The 20,996-nt window shown below is 44.5% G+C and overlaps 1 protein-coding gene across 1 annotated transcript in view; it reads right to left on the bottom strand.

The window, feature by feature from the left end:
* The window catches only part of LOC147693316 (NACHT, LRR and PYD domains-containing protein 3-like), a 1,315,468-nt gene that overhangs the window by 254,992 nt on the left and 1,039,480 nt on the right, over positions 1-20,996 (bottom strand). Inside the window, exon 10 of the mRNA XM_086933670.1 lies at positions 20,678-20,851. Within this exon, the coding sequence (XP_086789796.1) occupies positions 20,678-20,851 (174 nt within the window). The remainder of the gene's footprint in view (positions 1-20,677; positions 20,852-20,996) is intronic.

Below are 20,996 nucleotides of genomic sequence, written 5' to 3' on the forward strand. Positions count from 1 at the left end.
GAAACTTGCTAGAGCAAGACAGCCTAGAGAGAGTGGGGTAATAGAACCCACTGGTGGCAGCAATATCCACACGGATAAAGACAGGTCTTTTGATAACAGAAACCTGAGTAAGATTGTGCCCCCCTACAAACCTGGGGATGATATCCATAAATGGATAACTGCAATGGAGAGAGACTGCAGAGTACAGCAGATCCCTCAGGAGCAGTGGGCCGCAATCTTGTGGCTCTCCTTTGAAGGTAGAGGCCGAGACAGACTCCTCACAGTTAGTGATGGGGATTCTAGAAACTACCTGGTCCTGAAGAGTGCTCTGATTGATGGGTTAGGCTTAACCACTGAACAGTACAGGTTAATGTTCAGAGATACCCAGAAGGCACAGACTCAGGACTGGTCTGAATTTGTTGAATGTGCCACTAAGGCTCTGGAGGGGATGTTGCTGGGAAGCAAGGTTACAGACTATGAAAGATTGTATAATTTGCTGATGAGAGAACACATTTTAAATAATTGTCAGAACCAGCAGTTGCATCAACATTTGGTTGACTCAGATTTGACCTCTCCCCAAGAATTGGGAAAGAGGGCAGATAAATGGGTTAGAACCAGAGTTAAGCAAAAGAACCAGAACCAGAACCCGGGTGGTGACCAGAAGAAAACAGACCAGAAGGGTGGGGAGCAGAAAGCTAAAGACCAGAAGTCTTCAACAGGGCCCCAAACTGATACAGAGGGTGGGTCCCAAACTTCCAAGAAAAAGAAGAAAGAAATTCAGAAGAAACCCTGGTGTAAAACTTGTAAAAACACCTCTCACTGGACAAGTGAGTGTAAAAAGGGTGGAGCCCCCAGCACTGCAGCCCCTAAGGCACCTGCACCCACTAGTACAGCTAGCAGTGCTGGTCCACAAACCAAGGGGGTAGTGGGTATCACCTTGGGAACTGAAGGAGATTCTGACCTAGTCAGAACCCTTACACAGGCTGTTCTGATTTGTGAAGGGGACATAGATTTGACCCCTGACATCAGTCCCAGTGACCTGGGCAAATACAGATAGACGCCTTTGATTAATAACAAAGTGGCTCAAGCTTATAGGGACACATGTGCCAGTGTCACAATGGTGACACCTAACTTTGTGGACCCTGGACAGTACATGCCAGGTGATAATTACCTGGTGACCAATGCCAGCAATGTCACTACTACACATAGTGTGGCACTTGTTAACTTTTCCTGGGGAGGGGTAACTGGCCTAAAAAGAGTTGTGGTTAGTGCTGATCTCCCAGTTCAATGTTTGTGGGGCAATGACCTGGAGAACTCTCTATGGTCAGAAGTTGAGTACAGGACTCATGCAGAGATGTTAGGGATATCATCACATGTCCTTGCTGTGACCAGGTCACAGGCCAAAAAGTGCCTCTCTGAACCTCAGGTCTTGGATCCTGGAACCATGGACCAAGCACCTTCCAAGAAGAGGAACAGGAGGGTTAAGGTTGTGCCTTCCCAACTGCCTGCAAGTGAGGATCAAGCTTCACAGGAAGCTGGTCTTGAGACCCCTGAAGGAACTGTCTCTGAAGAACTTGAACCTGATCAGGTTGAGTTTCTGGGGACAGGGGGACCTTCTAGGGCAGACTTGGGGCAGGCTCAGTTAACCTGTCCTTCTCTTGAACCCCTCAGACAGCAGGCTGCTGCTGAGGCTGCTGGGAATGCTCAAGGTGCCCATAAAGTTTATTGGGATGAAGGACTCCTTTACACAGAGGGTATAGACCCCAAGCCTGGTGCAACCAGGAGGTTGGTTATACCTCTGCAATTTAGGGGTTTCCTTCTCACCTTGGCCCATGATATTCCTTTAGCAGGACACTTAGGCCAGAATAAGACCTGGGACAGGCTTGTCCCTCACTTTCACTGGCCTCACATGTCTGAAGACACCAAGGAGTTTTGTCGCTCCTGTGAAACCTGCCAAGCCAGTGGTAAGTATTCATTTAGTGACAAAGTACACAACCCTAATGTAATGAATCACTAGGTTGAACAACCATTTGTATTGATTGACTTATTTTTTTATAAAATGTTTTTGCAGAAATATTTTTGGCATCAAAAGTTACATCACAACATTACATTAATTTACAAACAACACATTCTGTGAACTAAACACAAGATCAAGACATTACAAGAAACAAAGGAAATTGTCATCATTATTAACAAAGACAACTGTGAAAAGGCCTCAAATTAATCGCTTTACAGAGGCTTCCAATCCTGAATTTCTAATGGACAAGGGGAAGAAAATCTTAGAAATAAACCTCCTTGTTGCAACCCTCACGAGACAGATAGAAAAAATACCACATTTGGTGCTCAAGCTAGGAGAAACATAGGAACAGTAAAACAATTCCAAAGTAAGTTTTTTAGTTAAATCCTAGCAAGCCCTGATAGTTTTGTGTCTCGGAGGTGAAAACGTCGACGCGTTTCGAACCCAATATCATTCACGGGTTCTCCTCAGGACAGGGACTGGGGGGTCGTTGTCACTGTGAATTAATTAAGACAATGTATAAGTAAGGAATTTTAAAAGAATAGGCTCATCGTGTGGACTCTACCACTTTAAATTCAAAAAAAGTACCTTATTTGTGAAACGGGGAACCTTTCCCTGCAGGAAGAATAAAAATTGGATTTACATTAGGTACACTCTCCCTATGTTTATAATGTGCTCTAAATACGTTGTGGCAAAAGATCAAAGCGTACCTTGATAGTGGACGAATTCGCCGCTATGCAAGAACGTGGTGCCGGCCTTGAGTTGATTATCTCCGTGTTAATCTGATGACCGAGGAGAGTATAGACTTAGTGTTGTTTTAATCACATAACTGTATTTACAACGCATTGGTTAGAGAGTGATCCTACCTTAGAGTGTGGCAGATAGATCGAATTAGGCGCGTGGGAGGCGGCGGCCCCCACACGGGCTGGTGTGCTGTAAAAAAAGGGAGGAGATGCGCGCATTTAGAATTCGAGAATGGACAGGCGTTCCACGAAGTGATACGCGTTACCGGCGGGTAACTTACTTGACAGCGCTGGCTGCTGGCTGTGACGGTCCGGCACGCAGTAACTTCCAAAAGACTGTTTGTTTGTTGAGAGGGGGCGTGTCTCTTCTAGTTTATAAACGGCCTTTAATCACAATGCATTGTGGGATGTGAAGTTTTTTGGGGGGAATATGTCACAACGGTATTGAGCACATAAAAATTCAATGAGGGGTTAGTAAATCACGCAGGTTCACAGCTATGGTACAGAACGGTCACTTTAGAAGCGGAGGCTTGGGCAGACTTACAGATCGGGCAGACAACGGATTCAAAGATTGCCAAGTTCGTTCAAATCGTTCAGACCTGACACTGCAGTGTTAAATTTCAGTATGAGGTACGCCTCTTTCTGTGCCAGTCTTACATCAGGGTCCCCTCCGGAACCCGGAACATTCTTTATGCATGCCAAAATGGTCCATTTGAGATCATTCACAGTGTGACCTTTTTTCAGGAAATGCGAAACAAGTGGTGCAGTGAGTACTTTGTTGTTGATACGGGATTTGTGTTGGATTATCCGCTGTCGTACTTCTTGTGTCGTCTTCCCTATGTAGATTTTCCCACATGGACAGGTTATAGCGTACACTGCATATTTCGTTTTGCAATTTGTAAAATCTATATGGCGCCAGTGTTTGGTTCCATCGGAGAAATGATCACCTTCAATGGTCAAGCCACCAACTGAACAAGTTCCACATTTATGGTGTCCCTTCACTGGGCCCATATTGAACAGTGTACTTTGTGTCACTTTCTTACTCGCACCCCTGGTTGATGAGATTTGCTGTCCAATACTTCGGTTTCTTTTCAATGCAAACAGGGGTTTGCCTATATCTGGGATAATTTCTTCCACCAGGTGCCAGTTGTTGCGAATGATTTTCTGGACTGGGTTCGTGTGTGGTCCAAATGTAGACACGCATACCATCCGATCAGTCTGTGGTTTCACCCTTTTCTCGAGTAGGTGTTCTCGAGGTGTCCACCTCGCCCTCTTCATGGAGTGTTTGACAAGTTTCTCCGGATACCCTCTGTCTCTCAGTTTGTTCATGAGGGCTTCGCCATGGATATTGAAATCTTCAGTTTTGGAACAATTCCTTCTCACCCTAAGGAACTGTCCATAGGGGAGGTTGTTTTTCAAGGTCTTCGGGTGGTAGCTTCTGTAGTGAAGCGAATTGTTCTTATCCGTTTTCTTTTGGTATAGCGTCGACTGGAGTCCATTAGGTGTAGCTTTAATCTCGACATCCAGAAATGGCATCATTTGGCAGTTATACGTCAGGCTGAATTTTATATCTGGACTTCTGCTGTTCAACCAGTTATGGAACTCTTCCAGGGTTTGTGGTGTACCATTCCAGATACACCACACGTCGTCGATATACCTCATCCATTGCCCAATCTGGGCTTTGTATGGGTTGTTGTTATAAACGAACCTCTCCTCGTACTGGGCCATGTACAATATTGCCATCTCGGGTGCAAAGGGGCACCCCATTGCTGATCCTTTAATCTGTAGAAACATTTCTTCTTCAAACATAAAAAATTTTTTCTTTAGAGCAAGGGCCGCAAAATTGACAATAAGCTCCGTGGGCACTCTGTGGGGACGTGGTCTAGTCTCTAAGTACATTTCAATCACGTCTACGCCGTCTTGTTGTGGTATCTGGGTATATAAGGACGAAACGTCCATCGTGACCAGAAGTTGGGTATTTGGGTCAAAATCCATGCCTTCTACTTTGTTGATAAAGTCCGTAGTATCACGGAGATATGACGGAACGCTCGTGATGAATTCTTTTAGGAACACGTCCACAAATTTGGAAATCGGCTCGAGCACTGAATCGCATCCCGAAACTATCGGTCGGCCAGGTGGGGTCTTAGGGTCTTTATGTACTTTCGGTAGGAAGTACAGGTGTGGAGTTCTGGGATAGCGTTTCACCAAAAATTCAGCTTCTTTAGGACCAAGAATACCTTGTTCTTTTGCTTCCTTGACTAGTCGTGTTATTTCGAAAGTTATTTCTGCTGTGGGATCCTGTGTGATGCGGCGATACCAGTTCAGATTGTAGACATGACTTCTACCTTCTGCTTTGTAAAGTTCCTTCGACCACAGGACCACTGCCCCTCCCTTGTCGGCTGGTCTGATGACCACATCTTGTTGGTTTTTTAGGGTCATGATTGCTTTTCTTTGGTCTTTCGAGAGGTTCGCTGGTGTGAATCGTTTCTTTTTCTCCAAAACATTCAATGAGGACAGAACCTTTTGCTCGAAAGTGATGATGTTTTTTGCCATGTTATTACTAGGAGGGCAGAAGGAAGATTTATTCCTGAGGCCCGAAACTTCCAATGGCTGTAGATTTGTTGAGTCCCTGAAGAACCATTTTAGACGGATTTTTCTAAAAAATTCTATGATCTCAAGTTTTACTTTGGTGAAGTCCATGCGAGTATCAGGAACAAAAGACAGGCCCAACTGTAACAGTTCTTCCTCAGCTTTGGTCAAGTTTTTATCAGAGATGTTAATAATTGAGGAATCCTTTATGACTTGTAGTTGCGTTTGCGAGTGCTCATTTCCCATTGTGGTTTGAATTTGGTCCTCTGTTGTGGTTGGCCCTGCGCTAAAAAAGGCCTCTTTTGTTGGTTTTTATTAGATGGTCCTTCTCCTGAGTCTGATTCCACTGAAGCGTCTGAAGAAGTCTCGGAGAATGTGACGAATCTTCTCTTGGATCTTCCCTGGTAGGTGTTTAAGTATCTGGTGGATTCAGAACGAGTATAGAAGTCCTCTTTCAAGTACGGGTACACCGTTTCTAAGTTGAATGATGAGAGCGAACCTCTCGAAAGACCAAAGAAAAGCAATCATGACCCTAAAAAACCAACAAGATGTGGTCATCAGACCAGCCGACAAGGGAGGGGCAGTGGTCCTGTGGTCGAAGGAACTTTACAAAGCAGAAGGTAGAAGTCATGTCTACAATCTGAACTGGTATCGCCGCATCACACAGGATCCCACAGCAGAAATAACTTTCGAAATAACACGACTAGTCAAGGAAGCAAAAGAACAAGGTATTCTTGGTCCTAAAGAAGCTGAATTTTTGGTGAAACGCTATCCCAGAACTCCACACCTGTACTTCCTACCGAAAGTACATAAAGACCCTAAGACCCCACCTGGCCGACCGATAGTTTCGGGATGCGATTCAGTGCTCGAGCCGATTTCCAAATTTGTGGACGTGTTCCTAAAAGAATTCATCACGAGCGTTCCGTCATATCTCCGTGATACTACGGACTTTATCAACAAAGTAGAAGGCATGGATTTTGACCCAAATACCCAACTTCTGGTCACGATGGACGTTTCGTCCTTATATACCCAGATACCACAACAAGACGGCGTAGACGTGATTGAAATGTACTTAGAGACTAGACCACGTCCCCACAGAGTGCCCACGGAGCTTATTGTCAATTTTGCGGCCCTTGCTCTAAAGAAAATTTTTTTTATGTTTGAAGAAGAAATGTTTCTACAGATTAAAGGATCAGCAATGGGGTGCCCCTTTGCACCCGAGATGGCAATATTGTACATGGCCCAGTACGAGGAGAGGTTCGTTTATAACAACAACCCATACAAAGCCCAGATTGGGCAATGGATGAGGTATATCGACGACGTGTGGTGTATCTGGAATGGTACACCACAAACCCTGGAAGAGTTCCATAACTGGTTGAACAGCAGAAGTCCAGATATAAAATTCAGCCTGACGTATAACTGCCAAATGATGCCATTTCTGGATGTCGAGATTAAAGCTACACCTAATGGACTCCAGTCGACGCTATACCAAAAGAAAACGGATAAGAACAATTCGCTTCACTACAGAAGCTACCACCCGAAGACCTTGAAAAACAACCTCCCCTATGGACAGTTCCTTAGGGTGAGAAGGAATTGTTCCAAAACTGAAGATTTCAATATCCATGGCGAAGCCCTCATGAACAAACTGAGAGACAGAGGGTATCCGGAGAAACTTGTCAAACACTCCATGAAGAGGGCGAGGTGGACACCTCGAGAACACCTACTCGAGAAAAGGGTGAAACCACAGACTGATCGGATGGTATGCGTGTCTACATTTGGACCACACACGAACCCAGTCCAGAAAATCATTCGCAACAACTGGCACCTGGTGGAAGAAATTATCCCAGATATAGGCAAACCCCTGTTTGCATTGAAAAGAAACCGAAGTATTGGACAGCAAATCTCATCAACCAGGGGTGCGAGTAAGAAAGTGACACAAAGTACACTGTTCAATATGGGCCCAGTGAAGGGACACCATAAATGTGGAACTTGTTCAGTTTGTGGCTTGACCATTGAAGGTGATCATTTCTCCGATGGAACCAAACACTGGCGCCATATAGATTTTACAAATTGCAAAACGAAATATGCAGTGTACGCTATAACCTGTCCATGTGGGAAAATCTACATAGGGAAGACGACACAAGAAGTACGACAGCGGATAATCCAACACAAATCCCGTATCAACAACAAAGTACTCACTGCACCACTTGTTTCGCATTTCCTGAAAAAAGGTCACACTGTGAATGATCTCAAATGGACCATTTTGGCATGCATAAAGAATGTTCCGGGTTCCGGAGGGGACCCTGATGTAAGACTGGCACAGAAAGAGGCGTACCTCATACTGAAATTTAACACTGCAGTGTCAGGTCTGAACGATTTGAACGAACTTGGCAATCTTTGAATCCGTTGTCTGCCCGATCTGTAAGTCTGCCCAAGCCTCCGCTTCTAAAGTGACCGTTCTGTACCATAGCTGTGAACCTGCGTGATTTACTAACCCCTCATTGAATTTTTATGTGCTCAATACCGTTGTGACATATTCCCCCCAAAAAACTTCACATCCCACAATGCATTGTGATTAAAGGCCGTTTATAAACTAGAAGAGACACGCCCCCTCTCAACAAACAAACAGTCTTTTGGAAGTTACTGCGTGCCGGACCGTCACAGCCAGCAGCCAGCGCTGTCAAGTAAGTTACCCGCCGGTAACGCGTATCACTTCGTGGAACGCCTGTCCATTCTCGAATTCTAAATGCGCGCATCTCCTCCCTTTTTTTACAGCACACCAGCCCGTGTGGGGGCCGCCGCCTCCCACGCGCCTAATTCGATCTATCTGCCACACTCTAAGGTAGGATCACTCTCTAACCAATGCGTTGTAAATACAGTTATGTGATTAAAACAACACTAAGTCTATACTCTCCTCGGTCATCAGATTAACACGGAGATAATCAACTCAAGGCCGGCACCACGTTCTTGCATAGCGGCGAATTCGTCCACTATCAAGGTACGCTTTGATCTTTTGCCACAACGTATTTAGAGCACATTATAAACATAGGGAGAGTGTACCTAATGTAAATCCAATTTTTATTCTTCCTGCAGGGAAAGGTTCCCCGTTTCACAAATAAGGTACTTTTTTTGAATTTAAAGTGGTAGAGTCCACACGATGAGCCTATTCTTTTAAAATTCCTTACTTATACATTGTCTTAATTAATTCACAGTGACAACGACCCCCCAGTCCCTGTCCTGAGGAGAACCCGTGAATGATATTGGGTTCGAAACGCGTCGACGTTTTCACCTCCGAGACACAAAACTATCAGGGCTTGCTAGGATTTAACTAAAAAACTTACTTTGGAATTGTTTTACTGTTCCTATGTTTCTCCTAGCTTGAGCACCAAATGTGGTATTTTTTCTATCTGTCTCGTGAGGGTTGCAACAAGGAGGTTTATTTCTAAGATTTTCTTCCCCTTGTCCATTAGAAATTCAGGATTGGAAGCCTCTGTAAAGCGATTAATTTGAGGCCTTTTCACAGTTGTCTTTGTTAATAATGATGACAATTTCCTTTGTTTCTTGTAATGTCTTGATCTTGTGTTTAGTTCACAGAATGTGTTGTTTGTAAATTAATGTAATGTTGTGATGTAACTTTTGATGCCAAAAATATTTCTGCAAAAACATTTTATAAAAAAATAAGTCAATCAATACAAATGGTTGTTCAACCTAGTGATTCATTACATTAGGGTTGTGTACTTTGTCACTAAATGAATACTGTCCGGTCATTGTTTTGTTGTTTAAATTGCTAGTGGCCTAGGCCGGTCAGTGACAGGGCCCAAGCCTTCCCCCAGTTCCTCCTTAAGCCAGTGGTAAAGCAGGTGGCACCACAAAGGCCCCCCTGATACCACTACCTGTGGTGGGGGTTCCCTTTGAAAGACTGGGGATTGATATTGTAGGTCCAATGGATCCCCCTTCAGCATCTGAGCACAGATTCATACTGGTGGTGGTGGACCATGCCACCAGGTACCCAGAGGCAATTCCACTTAGGACCACAACAGCTCCCGTTGTGGCCAGGGCCTTACTTGGAGTTTTCTCCAGAGTGGGGTTTCCTAAGGAGGTAATATCTGACAGAGATGCCAACTTCATGTCAGGATATTTGACAGAATATGTGGAAGGAATGTGGTGTCAACTACAAGTTCATCACTCCTTATCATCCACAATGTAATGGGCTTGTTGAAAGGTTTAACAAGACCCTAAAGGGTATGATCAAAGGATTACCTGAAAAGCTCAGGCGAAGATGGGACATCCTCCTACCCTGCCTTTTGTTTGCTTACAGAGAGGTCCCTCAAAAGGGGGTTGGCTTCAGCCCCTTTGAATTGTTGTTTGGGCACCCTGTAAGAGGACCCCTGTGTCTGGTGAAGGAAGGATGGGAGTTACCTCTCAAAAAGCCTAAGCAAGGTATAGTGGACTATGTACTTGGTCTCCGCTCCAGGATGGCAGAGTACATGGAAAAGGCATCCAAAAACCTTGAGGCTAGCCAAGAATTACAAAAAGCTTGGCATGACCAAAAGGCTGTCCTGGTTGACTTTCAGCCTGGACAGAAGGTATGGGTGTTGGAGCCAGTGGCCCCAGCAGCACTCCAGGACAAATGGTCTGGACCCCATACAATTCTGGAGAAGAAGGGAGAGGTTACCTACTTGGTGGACCTAGGAACTCCCAGGAGCCCCCACAGGGTGCTCCATGTCAACAGACTAAAGGCATATGTCAGCAGGGCAGACATGGGCTTGCTCATGGCTACAGATGAGGGACAGGAGGAAGAGAGTGACCCTCTCCCAGACCTGCTCACTCAGAACCCTGAGGATGGCTCAGTTGATGGTGTGGCCTTAGATGGCAGCCTCACTGAACATCAGCAAAATGACTGTAGACAAGTTCTGCAGGCATACAGGCATATGTTCTCATTGACACCCAGTCAGACTAACTGGTGTACCCATGTGGTGGACACTGGTGACAGTCTTCCTGTAAAGAGCAAGATTTACAGGCAACCTGATCATGTCAGGGACTGTATAAAGACTGAGGTGCAAAAGATGCTGGAATTAGGTGTCATTGAGCCTTCAGAGAGCCCCTGGGCTAGCCCAGTGGTTCTGGTCCCCAAACCTCACACCAAAGATGGCAAGAGAGAGATGAGGTTCTGTGTGGATTACGGAGGACTCAATGCTGTCACCAGGACAGATGCACACCCTATTCCAAGGGCAGATGAGCTCATTGACAAGTTGGCTTCTGCCAAATATTTGAGCACATTTAACTTGACAGCTGGCTACTGGCAAATCAGGTTAGCTGAGGAGTCTAAAGCCAAGACAGCATTTTCTACCCCTAGTGGGCATTATCAATTTGTGGTGATGCCCTTTGGTTTGAAAAATGCACCTGCCACCTTCCAAAGGTTGGTGAATCAAGTCCTTACTGGGTTGGATGACTTTTGCGCAGCATATCTGGATGATATTGCTGTCTTTAGCTCCACCTGGGAGGATCACCTGGTCCACCTGAAGGAAGTGCTTGAGGCTCTGCAGAAGGCAGGCCTCACTATCAAGGCAACAAAGTGCCAGATAGGGCAGAGCAAGGTTGTATACCTGGGCCACCTTGTAGGTGGAGGCCAAGTTCAACCACTGGAGAGTAAGATCCAGACCATAAAGGACTGGTCCCCTCCAACCACCCAGACTCAGGTCAGAGCTTTCTTGGGCCTGACTGGGTACTACAGGAAGTTTGTTAAGAACTATAGGTCCATTGTGACTCCTCTTAATGATCTGACATCTAAGAAGATGCCCAAAAAGGTTCAGTGGACAGAAATCTGTCAAAAGGCATTCGATGACCTGAAGAAGGCCATGTGCTCTGCACCTATCCTGAAGAGTCCTGACTACTCAAGAGAGTTCATTGTCCAAACAGATGCTTCTGAGTTGGGAGTGGGAGCAGTGCTTTCACAGCGTAATGTAGATGGCCAGGACCAGCCCATTGCTTTTATTAGCAGAAGGCTGACCCCCAGAGAGAAACGTTGGTCAGCTATTGAGAGGGAGGCCTTTGCTGTGGTGTGGGCCCTGAAGAAGTTGAGACCATACTTATTTGGCACTCACTTCAAGATTCAGACCGACCATAAGCCTCTCCTATGGCTTAATCAGATGAAGGGTGAAAACCCCAAACTACTCAGGTGGTCCATTTCCCTACAGGGGATGGACTTTACAGTGGAGCACCGCCCAGGGACTGACTATGGCAACGCAGATGGTCTCTCCAGGTAATTCCACTTAGAACATGAAGACACAACTGGTCAAGGTTAGTCTAATGTCCCTGCGTTTGGGGGGGGGGTTATGTAGGAGAGTAGGGTCTGCTATCCTATGGTCACCCCAAATTTTTGCTTTTTGCTTCACTGGTTTATGACTTAATGTGGCTTTGGGCCTGCCAATCAGACCCACAGCCTGCTGTTCTCTCTCTAAATTACTGCCAATGCACTCTAGGTGCATTACGAATTGGAACTGGTTCACCTTATTGGCCCCTGTAACAGTGTACCCTAGGTACCCAGGGGATAGGTGTTTCCAAGGCCTACCAGGGGCTGCAGCATGTATTGTGCCACCCCTGGCCTGGCCTCCATATTTGACACAACTGGCTTATCACTCAGCTGGGGTAAGTTGGTGTAATCACCTCTTACTTAGGTATAGTATCCCTATATCTAACCCTAAAACTGGACACATATGTTCCTATCAGCCACTCCTATGGAAGGCCTAATCAATCCTAGAGGCAGAGTGCTTGGAAATATGTGAGATGGTGCTCTAGCTTGAGCTGAGCCTGTCTGCAGCTATCGGGAACCACTCCCTAAGCTGTTCCGGGATATCGCCATACCATATACTCGGATCACTGAAATAATATCGAGGGACAAAATATCGACTTGCCAAAATATCGTGGACAAAATATCGACAGTCAAAATATCGAGTTTGTATCGACAAACAGGTAAGTACAAAAATATCGAGTACAAAATATCGTTTACAATAATATAGATGTAAAAAATATCGACTTTATTAAAAACAGTGTTAAATTACATTAATATTACATTTTAATTACTAAAATATACTTAAAAATACTTAAATTAAATTATAATAATTAAATAATAAATGAAAATAATAAAAATAATTTTTTACAATCTTATTTGTTAAAACATATATATATAGTAACATAATATAATTAAATAAGATACTATTATATTACCGTACAATACCAGAAGTGTAAAAAATACTATTCCCACTCCAAAGAGTATCGACGGTCACATTATCGATTAGCAAAAATATCGTTTAAAAACTGAAAACTGACCCTGAACCCTAAAATATACCCCTTTACCCAAAAATCCAAAACTGACCCTGAACCCTAAAAATACCCCTTTACCCAAAAACTAAAAACTGACCCTGAACCCTAAAAATACACCTTTACCCAAAAACCCAAAACTGACCCTGAACCCTAAAAATACCCCTTTACCCTAAAACTGAAAACTGACCCTGAACCCTAAAAATGCCCCTTTACCCAAAAACTGAAAACTGACCCTGAACCCTAAAAATACCCCTTTACCCAAAAACTGAAAACTGACCCTGAACCCTAAAAATGCCCCTTTACCCAAAAACTAAAAACTGACCCTGAACCCTAAAAATACCCCTTTACCCTAAAACTGAAAACTGACCCAAAACCCTAAAAATGCCCCTTTACCCAAAAACTGAAAACTGACCCTGAACCCTAAAAATACTCCTTTACCCAAAATGTATCAATATTATTTAATTACCAAATAATTATTAATTAACAATAACAATAAAGTAAATATATTAGCACATTAGCTGTAATTATTTTAATAATTAATATTATTTTTTCCCAATTAATTACTTAACAATAACACAAAATTATATATATTAAAATGTACTCTAATTAATGTAATTAACTAATTACAATTAATTAATTACCAATGAATTACTAATACAAAATATGTACAAATTTATAATAATTAATTAACTAATTATTATTAATTATTTATCAATTAATTATTAATTAAAAATATTTACAAACATATATTAATTAATTAATTATTATTAAATTACTTCCCACCCTATTCCCCTATAAACCCACAACCCGCTACAGAATTACATTACGCAATTATTATAAAAACAAAATTCATTTAATAAAATATTTTATAACATTAATACACACTTTTCACACATATTATTACATAAAAATACACTATAAAATATTATATATTATTAAAAATTCGATATTTTTGCTATCTATATTTTATACAGTCGATATTACTTCACTTACCTGAAAAACGATATTTTTGTAGTCGATATTATGTCCAGTCGATATTTTGTCCAGTCTATATTTAAAACTCGATATTATGTCCAGTCAATATTTTGGAGTCGATATTTTGTCTGTGCACCCATATACTCTTAAGTGCATTATAATCCTTGCGGTTATATGCTATCTTTGGTTTGGCTTTATCAAAAAATGTCGAGTAAGGTGTCATATGAATTGGAATACTATCCCCTCGACAGTTCTGTCGACGGGGATAGTATTCCACCCTTCTAGAGGGACACGACATGTGTGTAGCCTTAACCCCTGCTAAAGTTAACCAGAGCCTCAGCATCACAAAATGGATGCTGCCACCACAGACACGAGTCTGGCCTCCTGCTGCTGGGAGTCCTTCCAGCGAAGGAGGCCTGGACAAAGGGTTTCCTGCCTTGGGAGGTGCGAGCACCACCCCAGACAGGGTTTTGTGTATTGGGTAGGACAGGGCTGAATAGATTGAGACATGCCCGGGGCACACAAGGTGTCCCCGTGCATAAGCCAGTCCAAACCGGTCCTGGGACTTTCCAGACCCAGGCCTGGCGAGGAGCTGGACAAAGGAAAGGGGGTGTAACCGCCCCCCTTCCTGGTTTCTCCCAAAGGAGGGACCTAGTAGGTGATCCACCCTCAGATTGGGAATAAGAGTGGGAGCAGTGCCATTGCACAGCAGATCATCCTGAATCAACTTTACACGAAGAAGAAGACTGGACTTCGACATTCTGCTGCACAGAAGACTGAAGAGAATCTCCCTTGTGACCTAGGAGTGGCCATCCTGTGAACACAGGCACCAACCAGCCAATCGACATCTGCTTTGCCGCCGCCTCCCGCCGGAGCCCGAGCCCAGAGCCTGACAAGACCCAGACTCCCAGACTTCTCATAGCCCGATCCACAGTCCCTGCAAAGAAGGGACCCGTGGAGGCACCGAGAGACGTGGGACCGGGCTTCTTGGAAGACACCCAAAGAGCTGACAGCGCAGCACCAGAGGCATCCTCGACGTTGTGGTTTGGGGACTGAGAACCCCCACCACCGAGCAGCCCTTGCACTGAAGATCAGCCCCCCAGCATCTCCACGATCTGCGTGGGGCCTTTTTGCATTGTGCCACTCGATGCCCCATCCCGGCCACTAGCCACGTGGTCAGCGGCCATCTTGGCGACTACAACTACAAACTACACTGCGGGTCTGGTTGCTCCAAACTTGCCCTAGCTCCTGTGAAAAGGAGCCCCTGCTCAGACCTTGCTGGTCCCAGTAACAAGCCTTTCTTGATTCCTGCGTGGCTTGCATTAGCAAAGGCCTGTTTTCTACAATCAAGTTGCCGACACCGCCAACAGCGAGAAGCCTGCGTGTGACAGCTCGTGACCGACTCCTGGACGTCCTCATCCCCCGGTGTCCACGTGGCTGCAGAGAGAAGCTACACCTCAACGCCTGTTTGCACCCGACATCGCCTGGTTCCAATCTGGTTCCACGGTAGTCACTGGCTAGTGACTTTGAACATTGTCCCCTCTGCTTTCAGGTCTTCACATCTTCAGATCCACCCTTGGATCCACCAGAACTCTTCACCTCGAGCCGCCTGCAGCATCTTCAGCTCCAAGCACCATCGACCAGCGTGACGAAACCCGACACTACTTCGACCCTGTGCACCCGCTTCCTGTGGGTGAGGTAACTCAGCTCCACCGGTGTCCCTACACTGGTACACACCTCTAGGGCCTGTGTCTCAAGTTTCAGCTTCTAGGTCACTCGGAAGGTTCCGAACTAACTAACTCTGTACTTTTCATGCACCATAGACTTTGCATTGGTGAGTGCGTGCACTTTAAACACTGCACCCGAGTCCCGCGGGCCTTTCCCGACTTAGTCACTGCTAGTCTCCAATAGCTCCAGCGATTCCCAAGGCCATAGGCCTGCTTCCTTTCCGATTGGTATCTCTTATACCACTTTCTTAGTATATGATTTAGGTGGCCCCTAGGGCTCATCCATATTGTGCAACTTTTGTGTATTTTAAACTGTCTTGTGTTTAACGCGTGTGCTTCTGTGCTCATAAAGAGTCCAGGGGATACTTTTAGTTAATAAATCAATATATATTTTCAATATATGTCTGTGTGGTGTCCTTTCATTTGGTATTCAAGGGGGTTGTGTGTGGTAATACAGCTGGCTTCACATGCCTTTCAGAGTTTAGCCTAAGACTGCTTTGTCCACGTTACCACTAGGATAACTGGTCTATAAGGTTGACTTACAACCAATCATCATAAGGGTTGCTTGGCATGGTACAAAGTGATCACTAGAATTAGTGAGCATTATATACCAGGCCAACTTCTCACACATACATGCTGTTGTACTTCTAGGATACCTGTTACTGGCTGCAGCCAATAAATACGATCTTTGACTTCACCTAGAAGACTTTGTGTTTCTGTAGTCTGAAACAGGAAGGACTCGAAGTCTTTGGGTGCTGTTCCCTGGCACCGCTGGGTTCATAAAAACCCGGTACTTCAATTGCACACAAATAAGTCCTGTCATTCCTTCCTTCCCTCTATCAGCAGATAAGTCAGATCTTGCCCTTCGCTGTCTGTGACCAGCTTGAAAGAGGCAAATAATGAAACGTAAATTCAAACACCGTCATATTTCTTGCCCCTCCTTGTAACTAACTGATTGTGTCCTTTTAAAATACAATCAATATGATTGGGGAAATAAACCTAACAAGAGGGCAGCTTGCTGGAGGAAAAGCTTTAAACTTGCCACAGACATTGTTAAAGCAAACACAGGGAGATAAAGGACCGAGCGCTGAAACTTTTCAGACACTCACCCCAGTCACAGATCTGGGTTGAATCTGTCATAATTCTTTAGTTCGCTCCACCACACCAGTTCAGACATGGCCATATGCAAATCAGCCTGACCCTGTGCCTCATGGGAACAGTCCAGCCCGAACTGCCAAGCCATGTCTTTCCTGGACCGGAATCAAGCATCCAAGGACCGGTTTCTGGCTATCAACCTTCATCAGCCTGGATAGCTTGAATCCAGTGGCAAAGTGAGCAAGGGACCCACGTCTGGGCATACCCTGCCAGATAGGGAAAACAAAGCAAAACCAAATGGGTTGATGGACGGAGTGTTGAACATTGCAAGCACTCACCCCCCCAGTCAACTGATCTGGGTTTAATCCATCATCATTCTTTAGCTCACTCCGCCGCTGCAGTTCAGACATGGCCATATGCAAATCAGTCTGACCCTGTGCCTCATGGGAACTGTCCAGCCCGAACTGCCAAGCTATGTCTTCCCTGGACCAGAAAAAAACATTCTGGGACAAGTTTGGGGGTACAAAATGCTCCGATTGTTCCTCACTTGCCCAGTACCTATGACCCTCCCCTCTTCCCTCATTCCTCATCAGCCTATTTGAGGGCTTGCTACAAACAGGAAATGAGGTGGGGTGAGACAGGGTTTTATGGGATACCTCTAGGTAGTCATGAAAAGTTAAGAAAGCTTTTGAATGGATGGGGTGGAAGCAGTAATGCTGTCACATTACTCCCTGAAGTACTAGGACGAGTGAGGAAGAATCGGAGTAATGAACTTTACCAGTGAGTAATCCAGCTTTAACCACCCAGGCTACCCCCCACTAGTCTCTGCTGTTATTCATAGTGCTCCTCAGTCAGCGACGGGATATTCTCCCGGGTGGTAGTGCACGCTACAGATCTGATGACATCTCAGTTACACTGTGGCGTGCAGCAGGCCTGACACGTTTCCCAGGTCCTTTTGTAATTAGATGGACAAACTCAGGTTTATATTTTACATTTTGGGACTTGTAGTCTTGGTTCTCCCATTATAAATCAACAACTAAATAATCTGTGGTCTACTAGATTCTTGAGTGCTAAAGAAAAGCGTAAACAGACTGCATCAAGATGTAGAATAAAAAGTCATCTTAAAGAGTGACTTAGAGGAAGAGGTCCACTTCAGGATAATTAGTATCCCATCATTACACATAAAGTGCCCAGTGTCATCATCTGGGATTCCAAACAACTCTTGCTCGTCCTTTCTCCATTCAGGAGAGGAACGGGTTGAATGAGTTGTATCCCCTTGTAGGATTTCTTACAAGAGGAAAAAGAGTAAAGAAGAAAGAATTTTCTTTTCTAATCAGTGCAGTGTGAAAACAAAGAAGTGAGTGTATTAAAATAAGATATACAACGGAGACAAGAGTAATAGTGTTCCCATTAGTTCTCCCATTATAAAACCAGAACTACAAGTCCCAGAATGCAAACAAAGAACCTGCACAGAGCAGTTAGCAAAGCATTGACATTTGACAGCTTTGATAAAACACTAATATAGAAAGTAATCACTTCTATATCAGCTTCTTTCTAAATCGGCCCCTTTTTCCAGTAGGAGTCATACCTGAGTACATTGTGTTGGGATTATCACAGCTTGTCACCACCACACAGGCCCAGGGTCGGCTGTAAAATAGAGCAGGGATCGAAGGGTGACAAACTGCGGGAAAGTCTGTTGAAAACTTGTCTGTGCAGTGCTCACCCATACACATATATCTAACTCATTCACAAACCAAGCACTCTCGGACACACATGCAGTGCTTGGAGGATTTGTAATATCATTAACCACATGGCTGCTGCTATGATTTTTTCCGTGTGCTGGAAATTGCCATTTTGCTGTTTCCATGACGAGCTCAGCTCGTCATCAGCACACGACACCCGTGGGTGATGACGAGCTGAGCTCGTCATCAGCAGCGAAAGGGTTAAGAATATCGGACTCGGGTGTCTCCAACCAGTAGATTGAGAGCTACTGGTCGCTTGCTGACACCTTCAGAGTAGCTCGCAGCCTTGAGTCCATTTGTTAATAAGGCTGGGTCAATGAAGTCTTGCATTTTCCCTTTAACTTTGATGAAATCTGTGCTTATTTCAGTCAGGCCTCTTTAGCCGTAGACAGCAAGGCCTGGTGATGGTCAGTGCTCAACTTTGATTTATGGCCCTGGATGGGGCTCAGAGGTAAGGAACTGAAGGACTGATAGAATTAACTCTTAAATAAAGTTGATGTCAACTCAGTAACGGAGTGCGAGAACAAAATCTTTCTGAATGCTGTTAAATGGGAGAAAATTAAAATCAACTGTTAACCTAATGACTGAGTTAGCTCTTCATTTTAATGTTCTCCCAATTCAAGGTGTTGCGTTTATACACAGCAGGCATATCGCTCTAAGTGACTGGTAGACATGATATATTTATATCTGAAATATATAGCAATTTGCGATACATGTAAAATGCAATTTCTTTTCCATATTATGAAAGACATTTCTGCCATTAAAGTTCTCCAAATTGTATAAAATAGTTGTTTGTTTGTATTATACACGTAACAGTGCACAAATAGTGAGAGGTATGTAGTGAGAGTACATACATTACAGGCTCTCAGTCACCCATACACATTTATCTCATTCATACACACACATGTTCATACAGCTCCACAGACCACGCTCTTATTGACACACATGTAGTGCTGTCATAGTGCCCTTAGTTCAAGTATTTTGTTCAAACCATAGTATCCGGCTTTATGGATGTTAGGCTTAGAGTCAGTGGAGCCGGGCGTGGGGGAGTCTGGTAACAATACGCAAGTTGCTTGTCCTTTATTAACTCACACTACAGAAAAGTTTGGAGATCCTGAGTATGATTAAAACTAAAAGCATTCAACACCGACATCTGCTTTTGCATGTGGAGGTTGGATGATTTGGTGAAGGTTGTCATTTGGGTCCAGAACACCACTTGGAGCATCGCTCTTTGGGGTGTGAAGCCCAAATATCTTCATTTGCTTGTCGGTTCACTGGAGTCATCAGGCAAGCATTCTGTGTGACTGCCAGGGGTCCTCGGCACCAGCAGGAAAATTTAATGGCCTGACAGCTGTGCTTGCTAGCTACATGCCACCCACTCACAAACACACTGTCTGTTTTTAGCTGTCTTGTGTTATTTCAATATGAGTTGAGGGTGGAAAGCGTCGGGACACTCCCTGTGAGTAGCTGTACGCTATACAAAAGCTCAATAACATAACATAACATAACATAACACATAAAACTACATACAGCCGCACAACATAACATAACACAACACGTGCATTTGTAAAGCACACTGATCACCCATTTGTCTCAAGGCACTGAATAACAGATGCTTATTGTTACCCAACTCAATGGGACTTATTATATCGACCTCAGATGAATGAAAGTCTGAGTAGACCTGCTGGTATTTGAATTTGTTACCATGAGGTCGAACACAGGACCCTGTAGGGGATGCATTAGTCCACTAAGCTACCAGAGCCGGCCACACACACACAGCTTCACACACAGACTCACACCCCCCCACCCCCACACATAGGCCCACAGGGCAACACAGACACACACACGCACACAGACACAGGTATACACAGCCACACAGACACACACAAACACACACGTACACCCAGCCACACAGACAATGGAACTCATAGACACACACACACACACATTAGACTATATATCACACTTCCAACAGTGACCTCGTATGTGACAACCAGCTGTCATTGGGCTGTCAAGAGGTTGAGACTAGACTTCAAGAAATTATTATGGGGTTGTTCAACCTCCTACACCCCCTTCAAGTTACACCCCTGACTATATAAGGTCAGATGTGGTTTTCTCACTGTTCTCTCCATGTCCATCTTTAATATGGAAGTTTAAGGCCAGCAGCAGATCTGTTAATGGATGAAGCGTCTAGTGAGAGAAGGTGCCAGGGCAGTTTTGGGCAGATCTGCACAGTTGTTGACATTTTAGTCCAAATACCTGAAAAACAAGCTTTAAAGCATGCCCTTCTGCACGATTGGGGGCTTATTCCAAAATCAGTTCTCGGACTTGGGTAGCCCCCCTTCACAGACCTCACTTATTGCACACATTGTATTTTCACGGAATAGATGTGCCTTTGCCACAACATTATAAAATATATGTGTGAGCCCCACCTATGATGCATATTTTAGAAATCAATGACGTTCTAAGAACTGCACAGCTCTGTACCTCAGTGTCTGTAGTTTGCAGTTTGGATGTTTTAGGCCTTCACATAGTTTCTTCACTCCTGCGTCTCCCAGCTCTTTATTGCCGCCCACATCAAGCTCTGTGAGAGATGTGTTTGTTTCCAGGACAGAGGCGAGATCTTCACAGCATGAATCGGTAAAGGAGCAGCCTCGCAACCTGCAGGACAGAAGAGACACAGAGGGGAATAAAGCAGAGCACAGACAGGGGCGACACAGCTTCAGTTTTATCTTCATTTCCATCCCGTCCTTGACTTACTCCCCTCTAGTGACACATCCCACCTTACACATCCAACCCCGCCCTG

Source organism: Lissotriton vulgaris, chromosome 8 (assembly GCF_964263255.1).
Source record: "Lissotriton vulgaris chromosome 8, aLisVul1.2, whole genome shotgun sequence".
NCBI classification, from domain to species: Eukaryota; Metazoa; Chordata; class Amphibia; order Caudata; family Salamandridae; genus Lissotriton; species Lissotriton vulgaris.